The sequence below is a fragment of the Prorops nasuta genome, unplaced genomic scaffold (genome assembly GCF_024137725.1).
Source record: "Prorops nasuta isolate Cenicafe-Biocafe unplaced genomic scaffold, Cenicafe_Pnas_1.2 PNAS00024, whole genome shotgun sequence".
NCBI classification, from domain to species: domain Eukaryota; kingdom Metazoa; phylum Arthropoda; class Insecta; order Hymenoptera; family Bethylidae; genus Prorops; species Prorops nasuta.
Genome location: NW_027116821.1, coordinates 2642157 through 2653441, shown reverse-complemented (window position 1 = coordinate 2653441; position 11285 = coordinate 2642157). Strand labels below are relative to the sequence as shown.

At 36.0% G+C, this 11285-nt stretch overlaps 2 protein-coding genes and 1 long non-coding RNA gene across 10 annotated transcripts; 1 reads left to right on the top strand and 2 right to left on the bottom strand.

Annotated features, from left to right (window-relative positions):
* The first annotated feature begins 118 nt into the window (after nt 1-118).
* On the top strand, nt 119-1553 carry LOC136781659 (uncharacterized). Its single transcript, XR_010823956.1, has 3 exons — nt 119-546; nt 625-1336; nt 1415-1553. It is a non-coding gene; the product is annotated as an uncharacterized lncRNA (long non-coding RNA).
* On the bottom strand, nt 1387-4909 carry LOC136781651 (CBP80/20-dependent translation initiation factor-like). Of its 4 annotated transcripts, none has more exons than XM_066740550.1 (9): nt 4686-4909; nt 3383-3470; nt 3190-3280; nt 2888-3104; nt 2581-2812; nt 2377-2495; nt 2141-2287; nt 1940-2068; nt 1387-1747 (listed from the first exon to the last, which is right to left on the bottom strand). In XM_066740550.1, exons 1-9 carry the CDS (start codon nt 4719-4721, stop codon nt 1517-1519), a joined length of 1290 nt encoding a protein of 429 aa, XP_066596647.1. In that variant the 5' UTR covers nt 4722-4909; the 3' UTR covers nt 1387-1516. The 4 variants fall into 4 exon arrangements, with proteins under 4 accessions (XP_066596647.1, XP_066596646.1, XP_066596648.1 ...); XM_066740549.1 differs by having other exon boundaries at nt 3389-3470; nt 4686-4902; XM_066740551.1 differs by lacking the exon at nt 4686-4909 and adding an exon at nt 4016-4188 and having other exon boundaries at nt 3389-3470.
* A 130-nt stretch (nt 4910-5039) lies between these two features.
* Nucleotides 5040-11188, bottom strand: LOC136781649 (ribosomal protein S6 kinase beta-1-like). Of its 5 annotated transcripts, XM_066740547.1 has the most exons (14): nt 11047-11179; nt 10776-10855; nt 10347-10496; nt 10187-10227; nt 9925-10099; nt 9763-9846; nt 9557-9690; nt 9421-9483; nt 9220-9348; nt 9046-9136; nt 8854-8970; nt 8537-8776; nt 8113-8267; nt 5040-8045 (listed from the first exon to the last, which is right to left on the bottom strand). In XM_066740547.1, exons 3-14 carry the CDS (start codon nt 10434-10436, stop codon nt 7988-7990), a joined length of 1377 nt encoding a protein of 458 aa, XP_066596644.1. In that variant the 5' UTR covers nt 10437-10496; nt 10776-10855; nt 11047-11179; the 3' UTR covers nt 5040-7987. The 5 variants fall into 5 exon arrangements, 4 of the variants coding, with proteins under 4 accessions (XP_066596644.1, XP_066596643.1, XP_066596642.1 ...); XR_010823955.1 differs by lacking the exons at nt 10776-10855; nt 11047-11179 and having other exon boundaries at nt 5040-7579; nt 7649-8045; nt 10347-10464; XM_066740546.1 differs by lacking the exon at nt 10776-10855 and having other exon boundaries at nt 11047-11188.
* Between the last annotated feature and the right edge of the window lie 97 nt (nt 11189-11285).

Sequence of the window (11285 nt, the reverse complement as noted above, 5' to 3'; positions counted from 1 at the left end):
TTGATTTTGTCGCAGCGTACGGCTCTCTAAAGGTGCGGGGACACGGCGCTTCCACTCCTCAGTGACCCCAGTTCCATAAGTCACGTGTGTATTTCACGCGCCGTGTACTCGTACCTTAATATGTCGGCAACGTGTACTAAATGTTCCAAACGTGTCAAAACTGGTTTAAGATCGTTTCTGATATATTGTTGATGCTTTACATGCATTTTTATCGCGTTTAAGCACTGATATTGCTCAATACCAATGGCTATTCGATTCTTACGGATACACTCGTGCACGGTCAAAGATTCGAGCCCTAGTTTCAAGCATGAATCCGGCTTCGCGAGCAATTCTTTCAAGGACGTTTCGTAGGTCTCGACTCTCGGCTGCTGAGTGCTGATGCGTCTCCCACCACTCTGCGCGACCTAGACTCTGACGATGATTCTGTGCTGACGAAACTCTCTCTTTCTCTCTCTAAGTTAGCAATTTTAACCATAATTGTTAAGGAAATTTTTAAATCTTATATCACTGAATGTTCGTGGTATATTCGTTGTTTTGTATAATTGTGTAAAATTTAATGTTTCTTTTTACTACACACTCGTTATATGTACTGTATTTTTACAATATATAATACTATGGTTATAGGTTACAACCGACAAAGATCACGCAATTATATCCTCTTCAAGGTCCTAGCAATCACCAATCGCGCAGTTCCGTGCTTTCCTATACGTGACTGTTTGTAGGAAACATTTTCTTTATTCGCAGTAAGTAGAATCGACCAACGATAATCCAACGCTTGAAGAAGGATCGTCGATCGACCTTGAGAGGTGAATCGGTCGCGAAATCGTGGCCCAATAATTTGCAAACGAGAGTACGAACGCAAGCGAGTCACTAGTAGATAGAGAGATAAAGATAGAATAAAAAAGAGAGAAATGAATTTAGTCCATTTTCATTGCCCTTGACACACATCGGTGAATGGTGATTGCAGTGTTGGTGGAGATTGACGGGTGACTGAAGAAAACAGGTATTTCTATCCAAAGCCCGCCAAAACTTCAGGTCTATCGTAGGAAATACACCAAAGCTTCTAGTAGATTGATCAATTCTTGATTTACATTTTCACAATAAGGAAAAGATTTTTACAAACACTATTCATTCAATAGAGTAGGGGCAGAGACTTGGAGAATTGCGAATAATACAAAGATACAGTGAACGAGCGTGGATGTACCACGAATAATCTTCCTTGATTCAGCCTTGAATTGAGGATGAATTATCTAACATTTGATAGAGTCCATTTGGACCAGCGATTCGTTACATCACGCACGCAGGAAAGTCAACCGTGTTCATGACAAAAGTGGAGGTAAACTGGTGAGAAAGGTCTTGACGCAATAATGATTTAGAAACAGCAGATGAACATTCTTTTGTATATTTTTTGCAGGAACAATAATGTGCCTGGAACGTTCTCGGTACATCCCGAGTATCATTGCGTATTTTGGTTTTCGTCGTTTCAACTTCTTATCAGAATATTGTTTATGAACCATCATTTGGACGCTGCGCCAGGGTAGTAATAAACCACGGCTGGTGCTGGAAGCTGCCAGTGAGCAGCATGAAGCTCGATAAGCTGCAAAAGAGTTCTCCTGACCGGTGGGATGACCGTTTCCTCGGCGAGAAAAGCGTCTCTCAAACTTCCCAGTAATTGCTGAAGCTGATTTGGTAATTCAGAGTCCAAATCTTTTCCAATGCATGTCAGGACGAAGAAGAGGCAGTCCGTCTATTTCATACAAAACATTACTCCTGTAATTATCTATCAAGTATGTTTAATTTAACTGTACTTTCTGTCATTTATATGGTATTAACCTATAAGAAAATAGCGACAGATATATCAAAAGTAGAGAAAGTACAGTCAAAATAAAGAAGCTTAATGGTAACGAGAAACAGCTGGAGAAATATTGACAAATATCACCTCCGCTAGTGAATTAACTATCGGAGGTTGCAGACAATCCTGACAGCACTTCCACAATAGAGTTAAAAGAACTCGACCAGGAGGAACACCCTCCTGTTGTGTCTTCAGCTGCAATTGTCGTCGTTTCAGCTATAAAAGAAGAAGAAGAATCAGGAATGTGTCGCAGCTTTCAACAAAAATTCATTTAAATCATGATCTTACCTGACAGTACATTTCATTGAGAAAAGTCATGAATGCTGAGTACCTGTGGTGACACTTGGCACCATCCTCCAGTGTTCTATCTCTGTCTTGATACAGTTGCTGACAAGTATTCAATAACGATTCGAGAAAAGTTTCTTTTCTCTCTTTCTGCAAGTTATAACCTAACATGAAACACGTGCAAACGTAATAAAACTAAAAGATGCAAAAAAATCAGTATAGTTGAACAGTAGCACTACCTCAATTATCGTTATACAAATTTTTGCTGCTGGTTCAGCATATCTGCGTTTCTCAACGACTCTTTCCAAAATGTGTCGTACCAACTCCATTAAGGATCTCGCGTTAAGGACATTGGGATCTGTTTCGTTATAAAAACAATATCAAATATTCGTCTTTGATTCTACATAATTTTTACAATATCCTTTTGAATATTCCTCACGCACCATCAATAGCTTTCAGGAAGGTCTCTCTAATAGCAGGAGGGAATTGGCCGAGTTCTGCGATATCCGTAATGTTGATTGTTTTACTGACCAATACATCTGCGGAGTTTAGACTCTTTGATCGTTTCAGTCCATAAGTGGATACAAAAGTGTGTGATTTTGTTAATTTGCCAGGTCTCGATGGATTTCCTCCTTTAGTCTCGTTATCCACGTTAAAGTGAACTCTTCCAGTTCCCTATAAAATGTTTCATCTATCATTTAACTATTCTAAAAAACATTCACTTATTACTAATCAAAATGCAACAATCACGTGAATAATATTAGCACTGGAGCTCGAGGTGTCCAATGGATGAGCTTGCCTCATGGACGAATAACCATGATGGGACGATTGGCGAGCTAGTTGGTGCTGTTGTTGCTGCTGCTGAAACTGCGCTTGCTGTTGCTGAGCATACAAGTATCTGTGGATGTTCCCGCTGGATTTACTATGCTGCAGGTAATATGGTCGTTCCGATGCACTCGTTTTTAATCTTGATCATAGATAAATCTCCCATTACAATCACTTAAAAAAATAATAATAAATTCTATTTTTTTAGGCATACATAAATTACACACTTGGAAGAATGCAGATCATTCTGTTTCATGGTGAATTCCTTCGCATGAACATTCAATTTTGGATTTGTCGTGGTACCTTCCGCTCTTCCACCTGTAAATCATCAAATGAAACGTAAAAAAATCTTTTCACAGGACAATTTCACACGTGGCATAATTAAACAACACAAGTTTTAAAATTGATAAATGAAAGTCTACGAACCAGGGGGTCGATAAATTTCCAGAGATGGTTTCGTCCTCGCAGCTACTACGTTGTTTTCTTTCTGCAGAACTGTATCCCTCATCTGCGAATAAAGGAAACAATCATAAATTATTCAATTATAATTCAACTCCACCAAATCACACTGAAACACTTTCAGCTTATATATACAAAATTCAGCAGCGCACAATTCTGAGTAAGAATTTCTATCAGTATTGGACTTTGAAGAAGAATTTTCTGATTCGAAAAGGAGCAAAAATTACATAGAAAAATTAACCATCATCCTTCGAACTCACAGACAATAGGACTGATTTTCAAACTGGCGCCACGTTCGCGATCGATAAATCGATCTCGCTTCGCATTTTCAGCCTATATATTAGAGAGAAACATACAGCCTCGAAGAATTGCCATCGGTATTGGAATTCGAAAAATGACTACAAATTAATCCCGACGACCTCTTTTGGAACGCGTTTTTTACTTTTACAAAACAACGCGGGGTTGGCAAAAACACGCTTCTGTGGTACAATGTTATGAATTGAGATTCCGAGAGAGAAAGAGAGGAAGGCGATTAGTCGGGAAGAGAGAAATTCCATGGAGTTTGCAGAGCGAAAATCAGCGAAAAAAAATCACCATCAGCCTCTAAGACTCTGCGTGGACAATTGCACTGATCCTCGATAATACTTTGTCGTTCGTTACACGCGTGAAAACGCGCGATGGCGTTTCTTCCAACGTCTTTCCGTGGAAAAGCAGCTCCGATGACTGCCTTACTAATAATAGACAGCGCTTGCCACGAAACGCACTGAGTAGATGAGTCGCGTGTTGTCGCTATCCAATATTGCAGCGGTTCTTGTACGTATATCAACGTGTACAGTGAGCGAAATTAATTATACCCCATCGGGGGACTCGCTATAACGCCTCTCCTAGTACATACATATTTCTCTCGATATTATACAAACTCTTTGACTCCACATAACGCTTTACAATATCTCAACTCGAATTGTACAGAAGTATATTTCGACGGTATGCGACTTCCGGTTTTGGGCCTTCCTCGTTATGCTCGTCACGCGCTAGTATTTACCCCTCTCTCTCTATCTCTCTCTTTCTAGCTATTTAATACATTGTTTCAAAATACCTTCACAATGTCTACAATCAACAAGTTTTAACATTCGCAATTGTACATTTACAATTTTCACACCAGGTCACAAAAATATTTTTCACAGTTTTGGCTGTATTCCAACGTGAATTACTCCATGGGTTGGTAAACCGATATTACAGTATTTCTATGGAGAAATTCACTCACTTTTTTCTTCTCCAAAGGTAAAATCCGCTTTACCATCGCGAGGAATAAAAGTAGAGATGGTATGGACGAATTACAAATTGGAAGTTTACGGCATAACAACGTGTTTTTTGCTTTTTAATTGTAAAGCAGGTACGCAAACTATTTTCGAGGATGTTATAACTGAAAATGCGCCGCTGGTTTGTAACGCTTTGACTCGATGCTCGTATTAGGAGTGTACCCGCCCCCGTATGCCTTGGACGGTTCTGCTAACACCAACACTATTGCATGTGCAAGGACGAATTACGTAGGTACGCCTCAGGTACCTGTCGACTTTTTCCAAGAAATTTCGCAGCTCTCGAATTTCGCCAATAACAATTCTTTGCGTAAATCATTTTATTTATTCATAAATACAATTTTAGAGGGCTACAAATCACGATAGCGATAAGTCATTTTAAGTATGCGCATCTCTTCTTTCGATTAATTGGAAGCATTTAAAACATTTATCACTTTTCCCCCTGAGGAACAGCTCCTCTTCGTTCTTTTTTTTCTAAATATCGAGCTCGCCTATCGCAGGTAACAGCACTTTGTAAACGTATACAATTCGCAAACTCTCTACTCGATGTGTGTACATATTTACTTATATTTAGTGCAGTATAACCATATGATTCGATAATGAACGATGTCCCCTTCCCTAAATAGTCATAGCAAACTTATTGCAAAAGTAAATATACTATATGTATATGAAAATTACTTGCTTATAAACACATACTTTTCTAATTAACTTTTAAGTCGTCATTGCGCGTATGATCATTTTCCTTGTTACTCTAGAAAATAAATAAACAGTAACACACAGATTACGATGAGCAACAAACTAATGATCAATAATCTAGCTAAGAGTGTTGTCCTATATGCTACTAATGCTTAAATGCAACGACTTTGTAAGATGAATACATGCGTATCTACATATCATATGTATGCATATATATATATATATATATATATATATATATATATATAGATAGTAAGTATATCTTAATTTAAAGAAGAGACAATTAACATTCTGCTTTAAATTCAGATTTCCCATTAGTAGATAACACATCATGAAATTGCATTAGAAACAATGAATGAAACGAAAAACGTACAATATAAAATACAAAATAAAGAGAACAAATGTACACGCATACATCTTCTATATATTCGAACTCTTTGTAACATAATAAAAATCTAAAACTTATATATGGCCTTATATTTATTGTTCTTATGCACTGTACAGAAAGAGATATTTCATGTAATATGTAATAATTAGTCTTGACTCTTTTGATATTGTAAACGTAATATTTCATTTTCCAGTCACATCTTGGAGATGAAAAATCTTTCATCTATGAAATCGGCAATGGAGCTTAAGTAATTAATTGGAAAAATCGAACTCTTACAAAATCTTTGGCGGACTGCTCTCTAAGTGTTCTGGACAATTGAACATAAATCAAATTCAAGGAAAATTTAGATTTTCCCTACTGAACTTTTGATGGAACGTCAAATCATCTGTTACAAACTTACAATATATCTATGGGGTGTCCAGTCTAAGGCTATCAATCCAAAAAAGTTAGATAGAAGTATGAATTTGAAGGAAAAAGGGTCTTATAATATTTTGAGGTTTGGCTTCCCCTTTAAAAGTTATTTAGAATTGAAAACTATTCGTTTTGAAACTCTTTCCTTGGGCAGTAATTACCACGCAAACAGAGAGTTGACTAATAGAATGCCTCAGACTTTTTAATCTTTAATAGCTTCTAAACCAAGAACTAAATCAACAAACTTTATAAATATTCTTTCCTCAAAATTTCCTTTCCAATGTAGGTATTTCGACTTGACAACTTTGGACCAGACACAGAAAAAACTGACTTCTAAAGTACATTCGTGGTTTTTCAATATAGATTTTTACATCATCTAGTATATGTAGTAGCATAAACGGTACATGTCTTGTATATGAAACATGTGTCTATTTACATTTAAAAAATCATTTACATCATTTTAGTTTCCACTATTGGTAATCGCTGAAAGTATTTTAAGGATAAATACTAACAGCTGTGTGGTCTTTGAACACTTAGGTAGATTGGAGTTTTGTGAGCGGTCTGCGCTTTTGTATTTGACATATTACACCGTCTATTGACAAGTTAACGTAAGTAAAAATATCCCTCCCTCCTTTTTGCAATATAATAAGTGTTTCGATTACTTTCATAGCAAAAACATGGTAGATCATAAAACTTGAAAATCACGAAATAATCGTGGTAGAATGTAGCTTACTTGCATAACTTATTTATTTGGCTTTGAATTGTTATACCTGAGCGACATGGCTATAAAGGGACAAATTTTTGTTGAACTTAAAACAATAAGTAGTATTAATTTAAAAAGTGAGAATATATAAATATATATAATATTTGTAATTTGCTCTGCAATGCTAGTGAATTCTTTATAGGAACTTCGCAGTAGTAATAAATTAATAATGAATGTTATATCGATATTGCATGAAATCTCCCCAACGTTCTGCGGTATTACGGAAGACAGCTGCTAAATTAGTAACAAATTTGACTATAAAATTTGTTTTGTGTGCTTGTTGTGTGTTCCTTCTTTCTTCTATTTGAGCAGCTTAACAGTTCCTTCGTAACGTTATTTTGCAAAGTATTGTCGGGTACCATCAATTTCTCTAGTTTTCCTCCTTTTTATTCCGCGTAAGATTTCTGCATTCTTGTGCCTCCACGCAAATTTAATGCAACTAGTCTCAGGCAAATGCAAACAATAATTTCCAACAAAGTTACAGCATTGGATATATTTATGAAGCAATTACTGAAAAACTTATGCTAGCATTATTCCGACTAATAATTATACTACTTTTCGTTTACTTTTCATATACATCCAATCTGTAACATATCCGTGCGATAATTAATTCTCAGCTAAATTAATGTGCACACAATTCGTATATTTCTTACTTTTGTTTTTCGTTCTTGTTTCTGGCGAAGAAGTAAGCTTTCATTCCTGCTAGTTATGTATTTAAATAACTATCGCATAGCACTTGTCCTACGTGCAATTGCCGCGTCTCCCTATTAATAAATCATGATCTTATCATTAGATATTAAATTCGTTTTAAAAAAATTAACTAAACATAACTGGTGGACATTCATTAAAAGTTTTTTTTTTTCTATGCGACCTATCCTTTGCTATATTCCCTAAATCCTTATAAAATCCCTCCCTGAGTCTTGAGGATTGGTCTTGAATGCCCGGCAGTTAGGCCAATAATGCTAAATATTGTTCTATTTGGAAAATGGCAGTTAGGTTATTTCAATCATCTCTGCGTCTTCCACATTATTATGACCAACGCCATTGTGTCTGAAATAAGAACAATATAAAATAAAACAATACTAATTAAATAGTAAATAACTTAAAGCGAAATTACCTAAGATTATTTTGTAAATGAGAGTTGTGTAGATGAAAGTGTGCGTTTCTTGGAGAGAAGCCATTTGGATATGCCTTACGGGGACTTTTGGCATTTATTATTCGTGGCTGGGAATACATGTCTTCTAATATACTAGGAGCAACATATGTGAACCCCTGCAATAATTGTCATATATTAATTTCTCTAACAGATAAAAGCATGCATTTATATTTAAAAGTAATGTAATTGCAAAAAATTATTGAAATTATTTGTTGACTAATAAAACAATCAGAAAATAATTAAATTTATCTAGTATTTCTAAAGATCATTCTTTAAATCAAAATTGCAATGCCCAAATATGTGTTAATTAATTGATCAGTCATTCGAAAATTATAAACATATTCGGCAAAGGAATATTCCGTTACTATTATTAACCGAAACTCACTTGAAACACTCTATTAGCTGATTCGCTTAAGGTATATTCTGGTGGAGAATCAACTGGCGCAGATGTCGTAAACTTCTTATCGAATTGCGATACATCATCGTCGCTTGACAGTGTTGGCTTGAAAGGTGGCTCCAATTTACGTGATATTACGTCGTTCCAGTTGATATGTTTAAAGAAGTGGTGATTTTTTATTTGCTCGGCATCCAATGGCCCGGAGCCTAATCTTTGTGCCACTTGCCTCTATTGAGTCAATCAAACATTTCATCAAATGCAAAATAAGAATATTCTTATGCCTTCTAATTTTCTCGCTAACGTACCTTTAATAGCTTTCTAATTAAATCGCGCGCATCCATTGTTAAGTACGGAGGCAAATTTAATCTTCCTCGTAATATTTTTTCTATGGTTTTTTTTCTGTTATCCGACGTAAACGGAGGCTAAAAGAACAAAAATAGTCGTAATTGTTCCATAAGTAATGCCAAAAGTGTTATCACACTTAAAACTATACACACCGAGCCGGTTAGCATATCGTACATTAAAGTTCCGAGGCTCCACCAGTCAACGGCCTTTCCATGTCCGCTTCTAGTCAAAATTTCGGGAGCCCTTCAGAATCATATGAAAAAAAGAAAATTATACAACTCATGGAATTTGAATAAAGTCTATAATAAAGAAATTTGTATGCTTACATATATTCTATAGTGCCACAAAATGTATGGGTCACAGTTCCTTCCTGAATATGTTCCTTGCATAAGCCAAAATCAGTGAGCTTGATATGCCCCTCTGCGTCTAACAATATATTCTCAGGTTTCAAGTCCCTAAAGTGCATAACAATTTTGTTATTTTCTTCAAGTGTCATGATAAAATAAAAGGGATTTTAAAGTATCTACCTGTATATAATTCCCTGAAGATGAAGATGTTGTAGTGCCAAAATTATTTCAGATAAGTAAAAGCTAGAGAAATATATTTGAATTATAAGATGGGAATAACCAAAAAATAAAAAGCACATGCTAGTTATAAACTTACCATGCCACATCCTCTAAAAAGATTCCTTCGTGATTTAAGTGTCTAAATAGTTCTCCTCCACACATGTATTCCAGGATCAAATACAGTTTACCACCAGTTTGAAATGCATATATAAGATCGACAATAAATGGATGCTAAGAAAAACAAGATTTTATTTCTACACTAGAATCATTAATGCAATAATTCATAAAAATAAATATATTTACCTTTACAGCCTCTAAGATATTTCTTTCAGCTTTGGTATGAGCTGTGTCTTTCTGATTTCGTATAATGGATGCTTTACGCAGTACCTATAATATGAAGAAAAAGTGTAAGGTGTTCACAGACAGAATAACGAAGAACGAGGATAAAAATAAAATTCAACTCACTTTCATTGCAAAAATAGTACCGCGATCGTTTCCAGTAATCTTTTTGACTTGAAAAACTTTGCCATAGCCCCCTTTTCCAATAACTTTACAAAGCTCAAAATCTTGACGACCTGCCCTTTCCCTACCACCATTGACATTCTGTTCGGAAATGGGCACGGTTTCGACATCGTCCGACCTAAAAGCATAAAATTTATGATACGTTTGAGAGAGATTCACGCAAATATATACGGGTTTACACAATTGACATTTAAGAACTGCTTACTTGATTATATCGTTCACGTTTGGATTAGGATCGTAATCGCCCTGGCAAATAAAAATCTATTAATTCGTTGTTTGTAAAATTTGCTAAAGAGGGTTATATACGCAGCTGGCCTGCTGGATGCTGGCTTGGCATAATTACGTTCTTTACGATTAAGGCTTACATTTACCTCGCTTATTTCGATAACATCATCATCCGAATCTTCCCTGCTAGCATCCACATCGTGAAGTTCTATGTCAAAAACTGCAGCCATCCTGCGTCTTATCAAATAGCGTTGTAAAACTCAGCAAAACAGCCGTACGGCGTCTGGGATCTATACAGATGGGTAGAAGCAGAAGGAATTGATTGAATTCTTCGTAAAATGGAAAGCCTTGTTGTAACACTGGTGGGTAAAGCAAACTAATGAATTCTTTGAGTAAAATGCTTTTAGATTATAATCAATTATAATGTTCCAATGCTTTTACTATATATGCCTACTACCAACTACTACACTGTCTACATCAGTCTACAAGCTACACCAAACTGCACCAAGCTGACCAAGCGGACCAAGCTACACTGACCGTCACTGACGATCCTGGCTTACATTACTTACATACACCATACGGTAATATGGACAATACGGTATTGTTGCTGGTGGGGCTCTTCAGTTAGTAATTAGTATGCGTGAGGTATCTAAATCATACATACATATACATATATACGTGTGCTTCCGTTTTGTATTCACTGATTCATACACACGGATGTATTACTACTAAGCAGTCGAACTACTGATCGTACTGATCTATTCTATATGTCTGTTACATTTTCTAAATACCTAAAATTACATGTATTAAAATGTATATACACTGTATATTGTGACATACCAATAAAGAAAAGCAAAACGTCCCCCTCTCATCCAGTTTAAGCATCAATTCCTGGTGAATACGATTGGCTGTAAATGACGTCACAAGGAAGGAAATTCCCAGAATGGAGGAAAGAGGAAATGAGGTCGGGTCGGGGTCTCGTGTCTCGTTTCACTGTTTCAGCAGAGATGTTTCAGTTGAATGTAAACCCAACTAATATTCAGTTGTATTAACTAAACAACCATAGACTGTCTAACCGA